The sequence below is a fragment of the Pygoscelis adeliae genome, unplaced genomic scaffold (genome assembly GCF_000699105.1).
Source record: "Pygoscelis adeliae isolate BGI_AS28 unplaced genomic scaffold, ASM69910v1 Scaffold57, whole genome shotgun sequence".
Lineage (NCBI taxonomy): Eukaryota > Metazoa > Chordata > Aves > Sphenisciformes > Spheniscidae > Pygoscelis > Pygoscelis adeliae.
Window position 1 is genome coordinate 1,001,856 of NW_008825615.1, and position 22,207 is coordinate 1,024,062.

At 40.5% G+C, this 22,207-nt stretch overlaps 1 protein-coding gene across 1 annotated transcript in view; it reads left to right on the plus strand.

Annotated features, from left to right (window-relative positions):
• RARS2 (arginyl-tRNA synthetase 2, mitochondrial) overlaps window positions 1-22,207 on the plus strand; it is a 41,593-nt gene that overhangs the window by 15,785 nt on the left and 3,601 nt on the right. The window contains exons 8-17 of the mRNA XM_009333218.1: window positions 703-779; window positions 4,167-4,322; window positions 6,246-6,352; window positions 6,968-7,063; window positions 9,401-9,461; window positions 13,430-13,506; window positions 14,834-14,958; window positions 19,099-19,166; window positions 19,266-19,375; window positions 20,422-20,517. Of these exons, the coding sequence (XP_009331493.1) occupies window positions 703-779; window positions 4,167-4,322; window positions 6,246-6,352; window positions 6,968-7,063; window positions 9,401-9,461; window positions 13,430-13,506; window positions 14,834-14,958; window positions 19,099-19,166; window positions 19,266-19,375; window positions 20,422-20,517 (973 nt within the window). The remainder of the gene's footprint in view (window positions 1-702; window positions 780-4,166; window positions 4,323-6,245; window positions 6,353-6,967; window positions 7,064-9,400; window positions 9,462-13,429; window positions 13,507-14,833; window positions 14,959-19,098; window positions 19,167-19,265; window positions 19,376-20,421; window positions 20,518-22,207) is intronic.

The following is a 22,207-nucleotide window of genomic DNA, read 5'->3' on the forward strand; positions in this document are numbered from 1 at the left end:
GGTCCTGGTCCTTGTCAGCTCAGAGGAATGAGATGGCCTTAAAAGCAGCCTCAGAAAATCTAAGAGGCTTCAGAGTTAATATTGCTAGATTACTGAATGAGTTAATGGGCTCTTTTGATTTAGACAATAAGATTGGGATCTGGCTCTTGCCCTTTCGGATGGCTTTCGGAAAGGGCAGAAGCCAAGTCGGATATGTGAAAAAAGCTGCATATTCTCAGCATGCAGCAAAAATTCCCTTGGAAATAATGCATGAGTGGCATGTGGAATACCATATTGTGTCCCAGCTTCTGTTGTCCTTGAAATGATAATACTGTTACGGGAAGAAGCAAAACAAGGAGTTTCAAGCATGTTCTGTTGCTGGACAGTTTCCACTGTGTGGCTTCTTGGTTACAGCTGGTTGCTGTGTAAAAGATAATTTTCTCTTCAAGTCCAGAAACACGAATTCCATTTATGAGGAATTGAAAAATCAACATAATATTTCTTACTAGCTTCTAGTTATTATAGTTTTGGTTTTTTTCATGCAGTGGAATAATAGGTTACACTTTTGGCTTGTTTTTGTAGCATACACCATTATATTGTTTAAAAATGTAAGGCATTTCTTTTATTACATACAATGTTAACACTAGACTTGCTTATGAAAACAATCAACAAAACAATATACTCTGGGCTGTTGTCTAACTCTGTATTTAATTGTTATTCAAGGCTTATTGGCTGTTGGTTTCCAACGCTTTGGCAACAAAGACAAGCTAAAATCCAGTCCTTTACAACACCTTTTTGAGGTAAGTTCGCAGAAGACCAACTAGAGACTTCAGAGGACAGTCCATTTAAATAGCTGTCAATTTTGTACAGAATGGTATGTCCGCAGGGTCATGATGAGACTCATGTTGGATTTAAACTACGTTGCTTGAAGGACCAGTGCTAGCCTGGGCCACAGTGGCAAAGACAGTTTTCACTAGGCAATGGCAGCAGAAACAGGTTTCATTAGGCTGCAAAATACGCCCCATAAGGGAGGTAATCATATGGATACTTAGGTTGCATTGATTGCTGCTACCACCACAGCCAGCTTGACTGATCCCAACTGTCTTAACTGGGCATAGGTGACCACTGAGCTCCCTGTGGTAACTGCAGTGGAAATGGTGTCTCGCATCTAATGCTGTAGTATGTTGGTTACCAAAGTTGTGAAAAGAAGTGGCATGTATGGTGTAAAAATCCTCTTGTTGGTAGTATTTTTAGAATAAGTAATATTTAATTTATATTGCTCAATACACAGTTCACTGTGGTTGGGGAAAAGGATCTTTAAAGTGTTTTGTATCTAATATGGAGCCTTAGCATATATAGGTAAGGAGGACTTATTACAGGACTAATATGGTTTTGGTTGTTGGTTTGCTCCATTCAAATATGCCTAATACGATCTGAGTTAGTATTTATTTCTTTCTCTTTATCAGTTCCTATGTCACTTCTTTTTTCATGCAATGCAATGAGCAAAAAAGGTTTTCATCAATCTTTTGATACTTGCAAGTGATCTTTGGTTGACAGCTGTGCTGGGCGTAACATGTATGCGATACGTGAGAGAAAGTGACTTATGTACTTACCGCACAAATCCGATCAACCATAAGGATAGGTGGACAAAATTTTCTGAATGGCTAATGTTCAAGCCCTCATCCTTTAAAAGAAAGATCTCGTGTGTTAATGGGGCTTTGTCAGGGTTCTTGTGTGGCACTGTCAAGCGTTCTCTTACTACAAAGCTGAGCTGTGCTTCACCCTCTGAGCTGGATATGGGAACTATTGCTAATGCCGGTGTTCGGACAGTATGCCACAGGATAACTTTCGCATAAATCTATTTACTGGCAAAGGAATAAACTGTGTTTGAATACTTGGATACTCTACAGCTGAATACATATTAGGCAGATTGTTTATGTGGCAGAGTAGTTCCTTCTGAGTTTGCCAGCTTCTTTGACATAGATAAATTTTGTTTGCTTGTTCCCTCATCCTTGAGGCCTGCTCAATAAAATTGATAGGTTCTTAACATGGAGGTGTTTTAGAGCTGTAGGACTGATTTAAGGAGATGACAAGAAGTAGTCATATTCTTGTGGTTGTGCATTGCTGCATATTATTTAATTTTATTTATAATTTCAGTCCGTTCTTAGGATTTAAGTTTCGAATACCTGAATTTTGCACTAAAGCTTTGAAATACTATCTATTGCAGTAGCATGTAGGCTTTATGACCTTAAAAAAATTACCTACGAGTGTAGAGAACAGTATGCGGTCAAGCTGCAAAAGGTTCTAAAACAGTAGTTATTTGAGACCTGTTTGAAATTAGTTTGAAACTAATTTGAGAAATTAGTTTCTCAAATATTTCTAATTTTTAACTGTTTGTTCAGCTGTATTCCTGGTTTATATCAAAAACTGAGACGTGTTTCAAAGTGGGTGTTTTTTCTGCTGTTGTGCGAAACTAATCTTTCCTATAGTTCATTTAAAAAGAAAATTTCCATAGCACGATTTCTATATAAATAAATGTGTAGACAAATGTACCTTTCTAAACCTCTTTGCACTCTCCATTTTGGTCAAGAATCAAATGCACATATGCCTTCTGCATTATTTTTGCTTTATAACATCAAAGATTGGCGGAGTGGGGGGTGTTAGAATGTGTGAAGCTACTGATGGGGGAGGGGGAACATTGTTCTTGGAAAGGGTTGAATTTTCCCTCTACTTCAAATTCCTTTTTTGTGGCAGAACTAAGCAAACATTAATCTTTGAGGCTTGTCAGCAGTACTGCCTGTTAAAATCTCTAAAAATCTTTGGACATAAAAGGAAGGGGAAAAGTTCGAGAGTTCTGCTGTGAAAGCTTTTTTTTTTCTTAATAGGCGGAACCCATTTGAGCAAGGTATTGTTGGCAAACTCCTTGTCTGAACATTGCAGGAGTGAAGTTTTTATAATTATTTATTTTCTATCAAGATGAAAAGGATTTGGGGGTTAAAACTCCCTTATAAAGATTTAAAAGTTAAACAGCGTTTACTTTTTGGGTGTACATATATAGTGTAACCACTAGTTAATTTAATTATTTTTACGTAGTACTTTACTTTTTAAAAACTTTTCCATGGGCTTTCAAAATGCTACGTATGGAAAGCAGGGAATCGTTGTCTGGGCAAATATTTGGCCTTTAGATATAAAGGAATATGTTATCATAGAATAGAATCATAGAATATCTCAAGTTGGAAGGGACCCATAAGGATCATCAAGTCCAGCTCCCTGCTCCTCGCAGGAATACCTAAAACTAAACCATATGACTAAGACCGTCATCCAGACACTCCTTGAACTCTGACAGGCTTGGTGCCATGACCACTTCCCTGGGGAGCCTGTTCCAGTGACCGACCACCCTCTCAGTGAAGAACCTTCTCCTAACGTCCAATCTGAACTTCCCCTGATGCAGCTTGATTCTATTTCCTCGTGTCCTGTTGCTGGTTGCCACAGAGAGGAGATCAGCACCTCCCCCTCCGCTGCCCACCTGCCCCCCCCTTGAGGAAGTTGTAGACTGCGATGAGGTCACCCCTCAGCCTTCTCTTTTCCAAGCTAGAGAGCCAAATTTGTTGTACATATATAAAGTTGGCTAATACAAGAGTTCGTAATGCTTTTAGCAAACTGACAGTGCATACATATGTGTGTGTCTAGTCAGATGTTGACATTCATATGCTTGACTTCAGTCACAGAGAGACAGCATGTGTTAGTATGGGTGCATAGTACTATAAGTAAGTGGCTTTTGGATCAGAACTGGGTTGTTTGGGTTTTTTGAGCTTGTAAAAGATGAGTCTTACCAACTTTGTGGTCCTCTGAAGAAAAGTCTCTGGTGTAAAAGTCTGTGATGGTTTCCCTTTCATGCATAAATTAGTTTTTCCATTTTCTGCTGCTGCAATTTGTTTCAAGGTTATGAAGAGGATGATAGCAACAGCAGTAAGGAATTATGGCTTTACATTTTCCTATTGGAGTTTGGACTACTCATTCATCCTTTAAATAGGAAATGTGTTCCTTTAACATGGCTTTAAAACTTTAACATTACAAATGTCATCTTTAAATGTATTTGTATTGTTCTTGTAGAACTTTGCTCTGCTTATTTTTATTGGAGGAGAGGATTATACTTCTTCAACATTTTCAGTGCCATTATATTTTAGGTGTATGTGCAGATTAACAAAGCAGCAGAAGATGAAAACACAAAAAAGCTGGCTAAGGATTTCTTTAGAAAACTGGAGGAACATGACGAGCAGCCATTGTCACTTTGGAAACAATTTAGAGACTTCAGTATTGAGGAATACATCCGAATTTATAAGGTAAAAATCATCCACTGCTGCTTCTGTGTTGTTGGTAAAATGATTCTTTTCTATTTGTTGCTCCATCAATCTAATTGACAGTGCACAGCACCTTTTCTTCCAAGAGACTGCCAAGCAGTGAACTGACTTAGGAACAGAGGTTGCTGTAATATTGTCAATTCATTGCCTTTCCAGTAAACTTTAGTGTTGTGGGGAAGATGTTCCTAAATATGCCAGGTTATGCCCCATTCTGTTTGGAAAAAGCACGGTAGTTGATTTAACATCCAAGCAGACCGTCACTTTAGTTGCTGACAGCCTAGATACATTTTGTTTAATGGAGTCCATGTAATTGACCCTTTGACTAATTCTCCCTTCTCACAAGCCCTGAAGCTACCAGTGTGGTGCTAGGCAACAAAGAAAATCAGTGTTAGATAAATACGGTTCAGTTTTGCTTTATCTTTGAAGTCAGCAACAACCCACTAAATTTAACAGTTTCCATGTAATAAATTTTATTAGGAGATAACTCTGTTTCACACTTCTCATCTAATGTTATAATCCAGAGCTGTGTATGTTGCATGTTAAATTGAGTGTAAGTAATCATAGCAGCAGGAGTTTACAATAGTAATCAGTGCATAAGTTACCTGCAGGTTGAGTTGAGCTAATATATAGCCATCTGCTGCATACTGTAATCTCAAGAATGGAGCCTGTGTCTACTGTTTCGTGGGAGATGTTTTTGCCACTGACCACAAAATGAGTCTTACGAATTTGGGAAACAGAAGTGAGATACACCTTCTGTCACTGAATCCAGTCTCTTGGTATTAATACTATGTAATCTTACTCAAGAGTCCGTCTGAAAACCAGCTAGTGTTTTTCTTTCCCACATTCTTGCAATGAAATTCTGGAATGGGTGTCCAGTTTTGATGGGCTTAGACATTTTTTTCTAACTTGCAGCTCCAGAGAATTTGTGAGTCGTTTTATACCACTTCCTTCTAGTATTATTCTTTACTTAATTGTGCTTTTCCATCTCCTTTCTCTTGATGTATTTGTAGAAATTGGTCATGTCTTCTTTCATCCTTGATTGCAAAGTTAAAAGAGAAGTGGCCTGCCCCTTCCTCAATAATCCAGATAACCTGGCTGTGCTTTAATTTCTTCCCTGAAACATACAACTGGATTCATGCAAAGTACTCTAAGTTAAGATCTCCTAAGTGAGACACGGCCTTGATAATTCTAGTGGAAAGTTGACCTGTTAGGGTAAGTGGGTATTGGACTGTGTATGCAGCTTCATCATGATGGTCATTTATCATTGATCACATGATGACTGGTACAGCTAGATCTTTCTCTCCCAATTCCTTTTCAAACTAATAAGTATCGAGCTGATGGACTGTCAGCTTTGTTGCCCTCAGTTAAAAACCTTGTCTTTTGTACTATTACATTTCACCCGGTTTTGACAGTTAAGGTCGTCCTATCTCTCCTAGGTGTACCCTCAGCCTTCCTAGTAATGGTGATTTCTGTGTGCTCAGCAGAGCTTTTGTGAGCAGCTCCTGCTTTTTTTAATTTCTTTTAGCATCCTTTTAAAATAGGATTGGTTTCAAGTCTAGGTAACTTCTCTGCAGTCCACTGGTTTTGCCTCCAGCACAGCAAGTTATGGAGACCTACCTCAGATTTCTTGTACTAATTGCTTTCCCATTTTACTCCTAATTTCTCATGAACTTTATATCCAACACTGTATTAAACTCAGGGAGATTAATTCTAATGCAGAAATCGATTAAATCAAAATCCAAACAGCCTTTCCTTTGAACAATGAAGTGACATTTCCTGGAATAAAATTTATCTTTGGACTCTATTTGACCTGTGACACAGACCTATCATCTGACTTAATTTGAAGAAACGTTTAGCCTCAATCTAACAATGTTTCCCTTCTTTGATATTCTTGGAACTTTTCAGCGTCTAGGAGTGCACTTTGATGAATATTCTGGAGAATCATTTTACCAAGAGAAGTCCCAGGAAGTTCTAAAGATGTTGGAGGATAAAGGACTCCTTCAGAAAACAGTGTATGAACTCATTATTCAATTTATTGGTGTAGTTTACTTAACAACTCAGTTGCATTTCAAATGGAATATGATGAGTGAGGTGTGTACATCATCTAAAGGGAAGAGTTTTCTTTAGATGGTTTTGGTAGCTGTTCTAGTAGGTGGCCAACAGGATTTGTACAATCACAGCTAAAAATTAAGTTTGCCTTTTCTTGTTGCTAGCACAGAAGCCTGACCGTGACAAATTAGGTACAATGACAGTGTTCAATTCCTAGTGGCCTTTTAGCTTGTTAATTGGTTTGGTAGCTGCATGTGCCATTTAATGAGCAGAGTTAGGTGAGGTCCTTGCCTTGATGTGCTGCCTGGCTGAACCGGGACAGAAGCTGTAGTCATGGAGTGCACCAGAATGTGAGCAGGTGGCTCCCTGGCATCAGCAAAGGTGACAACAAACTTAGAAGAACAGTCTTCAAAAAGACTTAAAGGATACAGTCATTCAAAGAAAAGGAGATTCTCTAGAGTGACGGGGGTTCTATGGCAAGAGGCTTTCATTTTGGTTTTGACCTCTATCTTACCTGAACTTTACCTGTATTTTGGATCTGGCTTGCAGTTACTTCAGTGTTTTCTCTCAACTTACAGAAAAGGGACAGGAATTGTGGATGTTTCAGAAAAGAAAGACCTCTCATCGTTTTCCACCGTCATGCGTAGTGATGGGACATCACTTTATATAACAAGGCAAGTAAGCCCATCTGTGTTTCTTGCCGTTTATTTTGCCAGTAAACTTTTGTATGTGATTACATTTGTAACTGATAGTACAGATTTTGAAGCTTTTTATTTCTGGGGTGGAACACCTTGCCAAATGAGTAATTGTAACTGGAACTAGCGATGTAACTATGATGGGATGAAAATGACTCAGGAAAAACAACTGCTTTTAAATCCTTTTCCTCCCCTGAAGCAGTCTGTTAGTAAATCTCCTCTTTCCATAGAGGAAATCAAAATACTTGCTCCAGCTACTGACTTTGAAAACAAAGCTGAGATATCTTCATCTAATAAACACTTGCTAAATAATGAAGCTTTTAGAAAGACCTTTGCTTAAAATGTTTATTGGCAGTGCGATGCAGAAAAAAATGGCTTGTTCAGCCATGTCTTCATTGACTCAGTGGACCACCAGCACTGTACCATCAATTTTATCACTGTTTTCCTGCCTTCTCATCAGTATCCTAAAATTCCTCTTGGGTATTTTAATATGGAAGCCTTAACAGCTTCTTTGTGCCAGTAATGTAAATAAATCAGATGTCTAGCCCTCAGGGTAAACTGTGTACAGCTTTTCAGGACAAGGGTATTAGAGAGATGCTGCAGTCAATCCTGCACATTAGGGAGCTGCTGAATCCTGTAGCCAGATAGAGGCCAGGCTGCCACAGCTCCGTGCCCACAGGTCCCACCGGTAGTGAGGCTGAGCAGCCGTTCCCAGTAGGCACACAAACACACATGCATACACAGAGCCAGCCAAACGGGGCAACACAGACAAAACCACTCAGCACTCAGGCAGCATGAACGGCTTCATTTTGTTCCCCTCTGGCTGATTAGGGTGAAGGACTAATAGTGTGAAGCAATATACATGTATGTATGTGTGTGTGTATTATCTACATAAGTAATACACATATGTATTATATGTATAGAGTATGTATACACAATGTGGATCTCTCCAGCAGCTGTGCTTCAACACTCAGTCTGCCCATTAGCTGGCCCCTGGATCCCCAGGTCTCCCCACTTGCTGGCACCGGGGCATGCGAGCCCCCAAGGCCTGTAGCCCCCCTCCAGTTGCTGGTACAGACACAGTGGATCCCTCTGGTAACTGGGCTTAGACATGTGGTCCATCCAGCAGCTGGCCCTGGATCCTTACTCTCCCTTGTTACCTCCTACATACAGACACACATACACAGGCAGGTCTCTCAATTAACCCCCAGGCCCCATGGTCTCTCCGACAGTTGCCCTGGACCCCCTGATACCAACAGTACAGACTCCTCTGGGTGCCTCATCTTTGAAGACACACGAACCTGGCTCCCAGGGCACTTCACCTACTTGCTGGCTAGTTCAGCTTGATATTTGCTGTCAATCACATGTGGATGTGTGTGCCCACACTACAGTTGTTGGCAGCAGGGACTCCTTGGCCCTTGTAACCCATGGTCAGACTCCAGTTGCTATCACTTAATTTCACTTAGCTCCAGTCCCTTCATTTGCTGGCACCACAGATGCATGGCCTATATGACCTGTAGTCCCCAACTCCAGTTGCTGGTACTTAGACCTCCAAACACACATGCACACAGAAGAGAGACCCCCTCACCCAGGAAAAGCTTGAAATGGAGTTTAATGAGAAGACAGGAGAGACTGTGCTGATCAGGTGCAGGGCACAACCAAACATACTAACCAGAAATCGGTTTACCAGGCACCTGCCCGTTTTATCATCTCCCTCTCTTTTCCCATCTTTGGTTTCTCCCCTAAGCATCCCATAATAAGTCTTGTGCAATTGCAAAACGCTTTTCCCTTGCATCCCACGTCCCTTAGACAGTAAGCTCCCTCAGTCAGAAGGTGGTCCAGAGAGCTGCTCCTGGTGATCCCTGAGGTGGGTTTCAGACTGGGATATGGGGCTGATGGCTCTCCTGTGACAACCCTGGGAGGGGCTTGAGCAAGTTGTTTCTCTGTACTACTTTGTGTGTGTGAACATGAGCTTTTTATCATATAACCTAACGGTGAGCACTGGGTTAGTTTTCCAGGAGAGGGTTGTTTCTCTCAAGTCCCCCAGTTGATTGATTTTCCCGGTAGGCAGAGACCAGATTTACTCTGTGCATAAGAACTGTTTCCTCGGTAATTTTCATAACTGGTGGCTTAAAAAAGACATTTCAAACATGTCATGAACAAAGCATACATGTCCTCTTTTTTGTGTAAGGCATACATGGATCCCCCTAATCTGGCAGTCCTCTTTCTTCCATAGGAGGAGATTATTTTCTCAAGAGGCAAATAATGAGGTATGTTTGAGTGAAAGTCCAAATAGCTTCTCATTATCTCTTTCAGAGATCTTGCTGCTGCTATAGACCGAATGAATAAGCATAGCTGGGATACTATGATTTATGTGGTAAGTAATTCTAGATTCACCAAACACTTTTGAGCTTGACTTTCGCCAATAATCCAGGGGGCCTCTTGCTCCCAATATGACTTTGGCACGTGGTATTCTTGGCAGTAGAATAGACAGCCTTACTGCCCAGCAACTGTGCCTCAATGTGGCAGTGTTTCTTGGTTCTGTTTCAGTTCGTGACCCACAGAACAGTTGAAAAATCAGTTCTGGAGTTATTCTCTGTTTTAAAAATTCATTGCAATTCATTTTAAAGGGACTTTTACTCAATTGACATTGTATTTTCTATATAAATGTTGTAATTAATATTTAAACACGTCAGAAAAGGCCGTTAGTGTTATAAGGGGTTGTAAAATGTTAATTTAGAAATTTAGAAATTAATGTTCTAAAATGAATCTAAGTCTCCTCTAAAGTCCTGCTATCTTATCTGAAATGTAAATTTTTATGGCTTTGAACAGTGCCTCGGTTTCATGATGTAGAAACATCATGAACATTTTTAAAACCACATTCTATTATGTGATGTCAATTTTTGACCCATGGAAAAAAACTGCAGGTTTCTGGAATGTTCTTTGTGATGTGGTTGGTTAACGCCCATAAATCTCTGGTGCAGCTCTCTCAAAAGCCAATATAATGTTACAAATACCATGATTCAGGGGAGGGGGAGAGATCAGTAAACATAAAATTAAATACCCAGATAGTTTAAAGTGTGACTTTTAGTTAAGTCACATTCTTCCTTTTATTTTCTGTCTTCAGGAAGTTTCCACTAACTTGTCATTCCCAGAGGTGGTCATAGGACAGGGATTTTTTTGTTGTGATTCTGGGGGGAGGTTACCTCTGCTGACGGGAAGATAGAGATTCACTGGTGTCAAAGAGCAGTGTGGCTGTGAAAGTGCAATGCATTAGGAGTTAAGGAAGCTTCCTGCCTAGTTCATGTGGGTGGGTAATTATTTGTATTTTTTTATACCATGAGGTAGTAGGGACCAAGGGAGAAAGAACAATTAGAAAGAAAGAAAATAACTGGGTGGGTATTTTGCACAAATTAGGATAGGTTTTGAATGTTAAGCTAATGGAGTGAGCAAGTATATAGTCTTGAGCTGAGTGGCTGCTCATAGCTGAACTCCAGTAACTGCTCACTTTCTTGCCTGGGCCTCTTTGATCTACTCCTAGTCCAAATAGATAGGCAGCAAAACCAGACTGCGGTGCGATCGATGTGACCGTTACCATCAATGTCCCATTCAAGTTGGAAATGACGGATTAGCCTGTCTAGTCCTGTTCTCTCAACCTTGCTAAGGTTGCATAGTTTTTGGATAACATGGTTAGTATTTCTATCACATCTGACTTTTTGAGGGCTGAGAAATTGGGTTATAAAATGAGAGGGCAATAACATGAACTGTTAAGAGAGTTTGTGGGACAGATAGCCTGATGAGCGAACTGCCAGCCTTGCTGAGTTTTGCTACTGTTTTGTGGCAGTGCTTTTCAGTGGCGTAGGACTTTACTCAGTGTTAGCAGAGGCGGGAGGACTTCATGGGTTTAAGTGAGAACACTGACGATTTTAGTCTCTAATAATTAAATACAAATGTATTTCAGAATCCTGATCTTGTTACAAGAAAATTATTTAGAACCTCTTGAGTCTTATTTTGTAAGATCATCTTATTTTCATCAGATCAGCTTGTTTAAAAGAACATTAAATTGGTTTATTAGTTGTAATGCTGTAAATCAGTGCATTCACCAATTTATATTTTTAAAAATCCTACTTATTTCATAAAAATGCAGTGATATGAGCAAAATATTCAAAACACTTAAAAATGTGTGACGTATTATTAAAGAGGTGCTAAGATTCCATTGAATGTTGCATTCAAAACAGGAGATGAAAACACTTTTATATATGAAGAATTAAATACAAACCACGCTGTCAGACTGCAAACTTCTCCCTTAAAGCTAACCGCTTAGACTACATTTGGACATGTGTAATTTTGGGGCCTGTAAGGAAAAAAACTGCCATTCTTCATAATACGAATCTTCTTTTTGAGCATTTGTGTTATTTTTGCCATGCTATGAAGCTATGAAAAAAAGTAGTTTTATGAAATGGTAGTGTCTGCAGGTTCATCTTTTTTAACCTACTTACACATCCATGTTTTGAGTATTACTTTTAGGCAGCGATGAAGTTGTGTTGTACTCCTAGTATTTATTTCCACCCTTCTTAACAAATTTGGTTTTCATGCAATTTTGATTATGTGGATTGTTCAAGCATAATAAACGCTCATTGTTATGCTTCTTGGAGTATCACACAGCATCCCAAAAACACAGGAGTTGATGCTTAGTTTTCAGGTGGCCAGCTGAAACCTGGAGTTCAGCTTGTACTGCCTGACAGGTATTCTTATCTTGGCCTCTCTTTTCGTGTTCTTATTTACATGGGACTTCAAAGGATTATTAAAAAAAGCTATTAGATTATTATTAGATTATTTTCTGTTAATGATTTTAAATATTCTTCTGTATGCTACTTCTATATACATTGGTCTAGACAGCTAGTTACAAACTTAAGTTAGCTTTTAGTTTAGTTTTAGCTGAAAATTCTGATCTGTGAACAGTCTGAGGAAGCAATTAAGTTCAGAAGGATTGGAGTCTTTTGTCAGTGAGTATTGTCATGACCTGTCACAATATCTACTCACGAAAGACTGCAGTCCTTCAAAGAGGCTTTAAATGCTGTGATTGTGGTCCAGGTGGTGAGGGACATGCTGTTGTGCACACAAAACAAAACCAGTTTCCGTCACAGAATGTATAGTCTCTTGTAAAACAGGGGAATAGAGATGAATTCAGACCTAGAGGGAAGCAGAGGAAACAGGGAGGCAGCATTGGTCAGAACAGTGAGCTGGCCTTAATCTAAACTTTATAAAGTTTATTGTGAGATCTTATAGTGAGAGAGATCTGGCTCTGTTACAGGTACAGAGCTTCTCTCATATGTAAGGTGTGTGGAAAAGAGCTTGGAAGGCCTTGTTTGAAATGATGACCACTGCTGTCCATTTATCAGCCTTGTTTGTGAATTGGCACAGAGAGGTGATGCATAGGAGCGGGAGCAGTTTATGAGGAGCTGTGAAAGAGGAGGCAGGTGCTTGAGGCTTGATACAACGGTAGAGTTGAGAAAAAACCCACAGATAAGCACTTCGCTCACTGCTCACTCCCTGTCTTGGAACACCAAACAAATAAGGAAATAGTGATTGTTTGGTTATCACTGCAGTGTTTTTTAAGGAGGGATAAAGGAGTCTTTCAGTGATGTAGTCAAACCAACTAGGTAGGAAAGTGAACTTTCATAGCAACAGCTGTAGCTAGGAACGCAAACGAAGATCATTGTTAGATGTAAAGAAACTTCCATCAGAAACTGCCTTAAGTCATAGGAGAGAGTAATTGGAAGTGGAAGAGGGCACAAGATGCATCATTAATATGAAAATATGATCATGTATACTTTTTTAATTATGCACCTGACTTATGATGTAGAGCTCCACAAATCACACTGGAGACAAAAGAAACTAGGGGGTTCTGGAGACAGAGAGCTTAAAGAGGTATTCTGTTTCTAAGCCAAAGGAATCTTAAAGTTTGGTGAGGTAAAACATGGGAATATAACAAGAGCAGCAACGTTCTAAAGTGAAAATGGAGGCATATTGTTTGATGGACAGCTCACAGATAATGTGAAACTAAAGAACATCAAGGTTTCATTTCAGTTCATGGCTTTGCCTTCGTTACCTAGGAATAATCATTTTTTAAAAGGTAGATTACTTTTTCAGACAAGATGCAAAATCCCATTGCCATAGATTACAGCTGTTACATTTTTCAAGTCTTGCCTGTCTTCGTAGGTCTTAATTCTGCTTGCAGTGACTTACTGGCACAATATCTGTGGTGTTGTGTGTTTGTGTGTTAAAAGCTAATCCTTATCAAACTTGGAGTGTTTTCTAATATGTGCCAATTCTATTCCTTAGACAGATAAAAGTCAAAGTAATCACTTTCAACATTTGTTCCAAATACTGAAGCTCATGGGTTATGACTGGGCAGAAAGGTATGTATTTACGGATCTTAATTATATACCTTTTTTCTTTGGGGTTTGTTTTTTTTTTTTTAAAGAATGAGTAATATGTACATTGGAATTTCAGTGGAGTGCTCTTTTGAAGAGACTCTCCTGATTGTGTCCACCTGCCACCACGCTGTAGCACATCATGTGGGCATTTTGGATGGAACTAAGCTACAAGATGTGCTGCTGGTGTGCAACTAATGAACTCCAGAGTGCAAGCAGACATTTGGCCTGTAGGACCCAACTAATGCTAGTCCAATAAGGAGGAAAAAATAAGAAAAACAAAACCCTCAGAATTGTGTGCGATATGGGCCTCAGGTCCTTGGCACCAACCTTTTCACTCTGTATGTCTGCTCCTGCTGGTCTGCCTTATTTGTGAAGGGAGACATCGCCATGTGTTCAGGATGTGAAAAACAGCCCTGTCTCTCGTTTAACAGGTCTTTCATAACTGCTTGATGTAAAAATGGGAAAAAGGGAAACAATCTTTTGGAGACTTTATGGCATAGCTTATGGGATATTGTGTGATCACATATTAAACGATTACTTCTTGAAGTATGATATTTTAGCAGAGATTTGAATCTGAGTTTGAATCATGCTTCAGGCTTGAAATATCTATTGCAGGGAAATGTATCCCCACTGTTATTCATTGTAATTACCAATCTTGTTAGCAGTCTGAGCAAAGGTCAATAATGGATCTGCAGACTAAATCATATTCCTCTCTGACAGACTGCATGTCTTTTCTGGTTAAATACAGGATTTTAGCCTTCAGGAATATTAGTCTGCCTCCTTTCACAGTGCTTAAAGTTGCACTAAAATTACCTTAGGTTATGGATCCAGAATAATGCTTGGGATTATTGTGAGCAGAAGCAATGAATGTTTTATTATTGGCAATGATTAATTACACTTTTAGTTTAATGTGGCCACAATAGAATTATTATGACTCCCTTTCTAATGTTATTAACAGATCTGTGTTGCCACAGTAATTTGATCTGTCTACATCCTGCCTCTCCTCAATTTATTGCAATTTATTGCATTGAGTGCTCTGTACTAAAGCTAGTAGCAAGAGAGGTTCCCAAGAGCACGCAAATGACCAGGTTATCATAATTCTGATCATAATTTTCCCATTATATAATAAGTATGGAGCTTTGGTTGCTGAAATGAGAGTTACTGATGATATCACCAAGCTTCCCACGTTGGAGCGCTATTTATTCAGCTGTTATTGCTGTTTCCTGGTAAGAATCCAGCCCTGAACAAACACTGCAAACATTTCTCTTGATTAAAATGTAATTTTAGGTCCTGCTGCTTTTCAACACAGGTGCCAGCATGTGTCTTTTGGTCTGGTTCAAGGGATGAAGACTCGGAGAGGAGAAGTAATTTTTCTGGAAGACGTTTTAAATGAAGTTCGCTCAAGGATGTTACAAAACATGGCTTCCACAAAAAGTTAGCTATTTCAGGTCTTATTAATTTCTTTTGATGTTCTGTGTTGATCAAAAACGTGTTGTCTTTTCTACCCTTCAGTTTTCCCTGCATTAGACTAATCGTAGTGATATGCCCTGATCTGTGCGCCTTTTGTATCTCCCATAATATAAGGTGTTAAAATAATCCTTTGCAACTCTATGAACTTCCCTAAATTACAGATTTGCAAATTTTAACATTCAGTGAAATTATTTCATCATGCTTTTGCACTGGGAAGGAAGTACCTGCTTTTTTCTGGAGGGACAAACTAGTCAATAGTGGGGTTGGGGCTGGAGTTCAGGGAACAGTCAGATTTCATCCAAAGGATTTGTAGCTCTAACAGTTTTCTCTGGCAAGATTGACTGTAGCTTGTCGGCAGCTACTGCCTTGTCATTCTCCCAGCCTCATGACTGTTTCCAGAGTCCCCAGGAGGTCACTGCTCTGCAGCAGAATCTGCTGAAGAGGATGTTTGCCTGCACCTTGGGCTGTGGCTCTAGAGCAGTTTCCTCTTGACGCAGTGAAAACTCAAGCAGTTCCCAGTGAAATGCTGCCCCCTCTTGTGCTTTCTGGAGTTAGTGCTGAATTGAATCAATGAACTGATCAGGTTAAGTAGTGTGCATCTTCCTTGCTCTGCCTCCTCACCTTTTTAAATCCAGATAATTTTGCTTGTAGAGTGGACAAAGAGAAAGGGGGGCAGGCAGAGTGATAGAAGGGTGACCCTTCATTCAAACCAGTTTTACAGCAGAGAGGAATGGAGCTTAGAGCTTCAGTTTAAAGGTCAGTATCACAGCTGAGTGCAAAGCAAACTTACTTTTATGCTGGTCTGAACTGACATGGCAGAGGTACGGACCCATGTTCCATTGCACAAGCAGTAGGCAGAAGAACAGCTAAAAGAAGTAATGTGTTCAGATGGCACTGCAGCATTCCCCAGAGCTTATCCGTTAGATCCTAAATCCTACCTGTGCTTGTAGAAATTTTCCCCCTTATATTTGAATTCCTGCCATACTTCCCCTTTCTTAAATTAGAAATCCTAAATCCCTGACTTACAGCAATGTCTTCAATGTTTGAAAAGTGTTTGGATACACAGTGGAAGATATCACGAACTTGTGTGTGGCATCAAAATGCCTCACTGTCATTGAAGAGATTTTGGGAGCTGGGCATCTAACAGCCAGTGCTAGCTTTAAAAATCATGCCTGTGTGGAGCTGGAGCTGGTTAGTTAAATACCTTTGTATAAACTCTTTCTTTGCTATTAACTCTACACAGTTCTTCTGCTATTTAAGTTTCCATTATTGGGATCCTTTTTCTTTCTACTCATCTCAATGAATCCTGCAGTCCACGTAAATCCTCTCTATAATGCCTATTATTTCTTTTGCCGCTTTACTTTCTCTTAGATAGCTTTGTCTGTGTCTCATCAAGCATCTAAACGAATGCCTGAATTCTGAGACAGCTGTTCTGTTTTGAAACAAATCTCAGTTATGAAATGTAATAATGTAATCTAAACATACTTGTCTTTGTGAATGAATAGCCAGTCTGAGACTTCTTGGGGCTATGAAGTATTCCCACACTTTTCAAGCTTAATCCTTTCTGAATTTTGTAAATAGCAAAGGTATGAGTAGTGTGAACTACTCAAAGTTGTCTCAGTTGGCTTTGCTGACCTGACAACGAAGAAACAGCAAAGCAAAAGGTAGAAATCTAAGTGTACTAAAACTGTACTGCAAAACTGTTTCAGCTTAAGTGGTGCCTTAAGAGAACATCTGAATTCTCCATATTCTGCTGTTAGTGGAAAATCAGCTGGGACAGGAAATTGTAAGCTGAACCCTGCAAATTTAATAGATTACATATACCACAATAAAAACATGCACTTGGCCCTTGCTAAAGTGGAACAGATTTGCCTTGGAAGAGACTACGATAAGAATCCTCCTTTCTCTGCAGTAGAGACAAACAGGAAGAGGAGACCCTGGTAGAGCGCACTGTGATCTGAGTTTAAAAATAGAAAGTGTTATGTATGTGAAAAGCATCACCTTTTTGTTATGCAAGGTTGTGGGTCCAAACACAAGTAATTGATTTCCCAGAAGATCCAGCATCTAAAGTGCTGTTATGTAGGCAAGTTTACTGTACTTCTGGTGAACTAGAGCACCAGCTTGGCCCTGTGAACTTCCCTGTGAGACAGGGAATGAAACAGGCCCTTCAGTAAATTTTTGTACACAACAGCATGCTGCTTATCTGCTGAAGAATATCACCTGAATTGTGAAAAAGCTGGAAATAGCTTTGCAGACCTGTCCCTGCAGCTGTTGTGAGGACATTCTCTCTTAGACTCTTCCAGATTACTTACATGTTGTAATGATAGACTTAAGTTCAGTCTATTTAGTTAGAGGAGCTTTGGAGAGGTTCTTGTCATGCCCACCCAGGGAGAAGGGCAAATTGTGCCTGACTAATCCAGTGGCCTTCTGTGATGGAGTGACTGCATCAGTGGACAAGTGAAGAGCTACAGATGTCATCTAACTGGACTTCTATAAGTTTGATACGGTACCCCCCAACATTCTTACCTCTAAATTGGAGAGATACTGATTTAGTGGATGGACTGTTAGATGGATAAGGAGTTGGCTGGATGGCCGTGTCCAAAGAGTTATATGTCAGTGGTTCAATGTCCAAGGTGGAAACCAGTAACAAGTGGTGTCCCTCAAGGGTCCATACTGGGACCAATACTATTTAATATCTTCATCAATGACATAGACAGTGGGACTGAGTGCACCCTCAGCAAGTTTGCAGATGACGCCAAGCTGAGTGGTGCAGTTGATTCACTTGAGGGACGGGATGCCATCTGGAGGGACCTGGACAGGCTTGAGGAGTAGGCCTGTGCGAAGCTCATGAAGTTCAACAAGGCCAAGTGCAAGGTCCAGCACCTGGGTCAGGGCAATCCCTGGTATCAATACAGGCTGGGGGATGAAGGGATTGAGAGCAGCCCTGCTGAGAAGGACTTGGGGGTACTGACTTGCAGCCCTGAAAGCCAATTGTATCCTGGGCTGCATCAAAAGAAGTGAGGCCAGCAAGTCGAGGCACGTGATTCTGCCCCTTTATTCTGCTTTTGTGAGACCCCACCTGGAGTGCTGCATCCAGCTCTGGGGTCCCCAGTACAAGAAAGACATGGACCTGTTAGGGCGGGTCCAGAAGAGGGCCACAAAAACGCTCAGAGGGCTGGAACACCTCTCCCGTGAAGAAAGGCTGAGAGAGTTGGGGTTGTTCAGCCTGGAGAGGAGAAGGCTCTGGGGAGATATTGTTATCGCAGCCTTTCATTCTGTAAAGGGAGCTTATAAGAAAGATGAAGAAAGACTTTTTTACCAGGGCCTGTAGTGACAGGATAAGGGACAACGTTTTTATACTGGAAGAGAGTAGGTTTAGATTAGAAGGAAGAAATTCTTTACAATGAGGGTGGTAAGACACTGGAACAGGCTGCCCAGAGAGGTGGTGGATGCCCCATCCATGGAAGTGTTCAAGGTCAGGTTGGACGAGGCTCTGAGCAACCTGATCTAGTTGAAGGTGTCCCTGCCCATGGCAGGGGGGTTGGACTGGATGATTTTTAAAGGTCCCTTCCAACCCAAACCATTCTATGATTCTCTCAGTTCAGATTCTCTGAGTATAGTCAGTTTAGATATCTACAGTGGATGGTGTGAATACTCCTAAATGTACATCTGAATGCTCCATTAGCTGTTGGAACAATTTTTCTTTGACTATTTATGCCTCCAGATCACTTGGAGATTTTTATCAGTTTTTAAACAAAATCTAAATTGCCCTGTCATTTTCTTCCTGATCTCGGAGATTGGCTGTCTGAACTGTGAAGAGGAATTCAGTGTAGTTTATCTAGCCTGTTGTAATGAACCCTTCTTACCTTAAAATCTGCATTACGCATACTAGGGCAAGTGGGAAAAAGCCCATCTGAAACAGCTGTATCTCAACTTCTAAGAAAGATTTATATCCTGGACTTCTTGCTGTATGCATCCTGACAATTGCCATATTGCTAGTTCACAGTTTTAGAAGATGCTGTTTTATTGGCATCTCCAAGTCTGAGCAAGGGAGTCGTTATGCTACTACGGACTTAAAATTTCTTTTTCTCTGTTTCTCCTCAGCAACCAAAGAGATAGAAGACCCTATGGAGACAGCAGAGAAAGTTGGTCTTGCAGCACTAATAATTCAGGTGAGTCTGAGCTGCCTCCTGAGGTGTTTGCATCTTCTGTGAAAAGTTAAAAATTGAGATGGAGAGCCATATCTAGGCGACATTAATTGATTGTTCCAGGACTTCCGGGGCCCTCTGTCATCTGATTATCAGTTTAGCTGGGATCGAGCTCTTCAAAGTCGTGGAGATACAGGCGTGTTCTTGCAGTACACCCATGCCAGACTCCATAGGTAAGAGGAGCGTTTGTATGCAGAAGTACAGTTTGACGTGTATTTTAACCTTATTAACTTACTGCTTTGTTAAGTAGTAGTGTTAACTTCTTCCCTAAATACGACACGTTCACTTTTTCAGCAGAGGTGAGTTTACGTTTGGAATCACTGAGACTTCCCAGAAGAGCAAGCCAATTAAAATGAAATTTCCACCTCGTTTCCTCAGGGCTGAGCTAACTGTCCATGTACTTTCTCAGTTCTAGGAACAGCCTCTCTGTGTGGTTGGTGTCAGCGATGAAGAACAGTGGCCCTAGGATTAAGGAAACTGATGTAAAATCCAAAATGCCCGTGCTTGTAAAATATACCAAATCACAGAACTTAAATGTTTTTGGCTACCACTGTAGCTAGGGGGAGGGTTTTAACACTCTGTTATTTCTCACTGTTAGTAACCAAGGTTAAAAGCAGACCCCTTCCTGTTGACTCAGGTCAAACACCTGACATGTTTAAATTTTTTTTTAAAAAGAATTTCCGAAGAGTCCAGTTTGAACAGTTTTATCAATTACAGCGATCTGTCAGAGCATTTTTAATGCAGACATCGATACGTATTTTCATAAAAGCATGTAAGATACCTTCCTGGATCAGGCCAAAGGTCCATACCAACCTGGTATTCTGTCTGAGGCAATGGTAATAGGTGATGGTATTCAGGGAGAGCATGCAAGCCTGATCCCTTTCTGTAGTCTATTCCTGTTGTACTCCCTTATCATCTAGGTATTGATGGTACTAGCATACCATTACTAGGGTATTGACTACATCCATAGTGCTTTTAGCATCAGCTTCTGGACCTGTTGTCCATGCGTATCTCTAATCCTGTTGATACTGAATGGCTAGCACAAATTTTAATTTTTTTATCTTGGGTTGAAGTCAGCTAGTCTGTCTCAGTGTTCCATTCAGCTTGAGCAGATGATGCCTACCCTCTTTTCTTAAAAACACAAATTACTGTTTTTCTTGTTCAGCTTTGCTAACAAGAGTTTTTCATCCAACATTTGTTTTTCATTCTTACATTTTAGTTTAGAACAGATGCATGGGAATGAGCAGCTAACTGACGTTAATGTGGCGTGCTTGCAAGAGCCAAGTGCCATCTCTGTTCTTCAGCATCTTCTCAGGTTTGTCTAATTTTCTTTCCAAATACCAGTCCCCTTAAAATAAACTTCTGGATTTGCTGCCAGCCTGATGAGCAGGCACAGACTGCACGATCATAAGAGAAAAATGGCTATTTCAGGCAATGGTTTGTCTGTTGGGTCATACTGATGGCAACAGTAGCCCTCACTTGAAATCTTCGTGGACTTTAGAAGCCATATGAGGGGGAAAAAGCAATATTTGAAACATACTCTCTGTACATAAGCCTCTTAATTATTTCTTGTCTTCACAAAAATATGCTAAGCTCTATATAAATGTTAGCTGCAGATTTGCTTGGTCCCTCTTGTTCCATTTTTGTCGTGTGGGAAAGGAGAAGTGGTGCTCTTGGGTGAGGTGAAATGGAGTAGGTGCATGCACATTCAGTAGCTCAACGTGCTTCAGAGCTACTGAACATGCACAACTAATACCTGTGAATGGCAGTAATGTTCTTCATTAATTCAGTCTTAAAGTTGCGCAGTTTCTGTTTTCATTATTTCATAGGTGTGTAATTAAAATACAGAGACAAGGGAGTTGTCCACGTTGTGCAACCTGTGATGGAGTTGGAAGTAATTGACACTTTCAGAATTCCTAGTGAGAGGTCCTATATACCACATTACATGCTGCACAGTGCCAGGGAGTTAACTCCTTTGGCCACGCTAAGGCCTTCTTGAGGGCATCTGTTTAAAATTCAGACTTCCAAAAGTCATGCCGGAGTCCCGTGTGGCTCCTTTCAGCCTGCAACTGTAGGTTGCAGAGTCCTACCATTAACTGTAATTTCCTCAGGAGGTCTACCTGCAGCTTATCGTATGCTGCATGCTCTCTTGAGCAACAGCAAGACCAGCCAGCACTCTAAATAAGACCAGGAGTGTCTTATTTATCCGGTGCAATTGTATTTCACAGAAAAGTTGTGGGTCGTTTCTTGGTTTTTATCAGATTAGTGTATAGCTGCCTGTCTTTTGTGTGAAAACTGACAGGGTTAATGTATTTCAGGTTGATTTGCAGGGATCACTGCATCCCAGACGTGTCCATTTTCAAACAGAGGTTGTTGCTCCACTGCAGGGCTCTTGTTTTTATAGAGCTTCAGGTCTGCGTATTGCAAAGGCCTTTGAGTCTGGCCAGGCACCATATGGAATCTGTATGAAACATCTCCTGGGGCCTTTACTTCCAGCACAAAGCATTATTTAGGTTATCCATTAGACCAGGCACTGAGTGGCTAACAAACTCGCATTTAAATATCCCATGATTTCAGGAGTAACAATTACTGTTCAGTGCTCCTTGTGAGTTGCCATGAGTAGATTCTTCTTGAAAAGTTTCCATGATAAACACTCCTGAGTTGTCAGAAGCCCACTTGCCGTGCCTCTGCTTCTGCTGTTTGAAAAGCCACCAAACATTTGCCCTTAAAATTAGCTGACCAGTTCTGAATACCATTAACTTTGCAGACTAATGAATAGTAGATTGAAGGTAGCATGTATATCCCTGCAGAACTGGACTTATTTGACTGATAAAATAATCTAGCAAGTTGTCATAGGCCAACACTGAAATGGCAGCTTCATGAAGCAACAAAGTTGCTATCAAGAGCGGGGGCCCCTTCATTTGATGCCAACTTTGTTGCCTTGTGTAGCTTTATTAATGGCTGTTTGATGGTGCTTGTTAAGCTAATAGTAATTTTTCTGTACC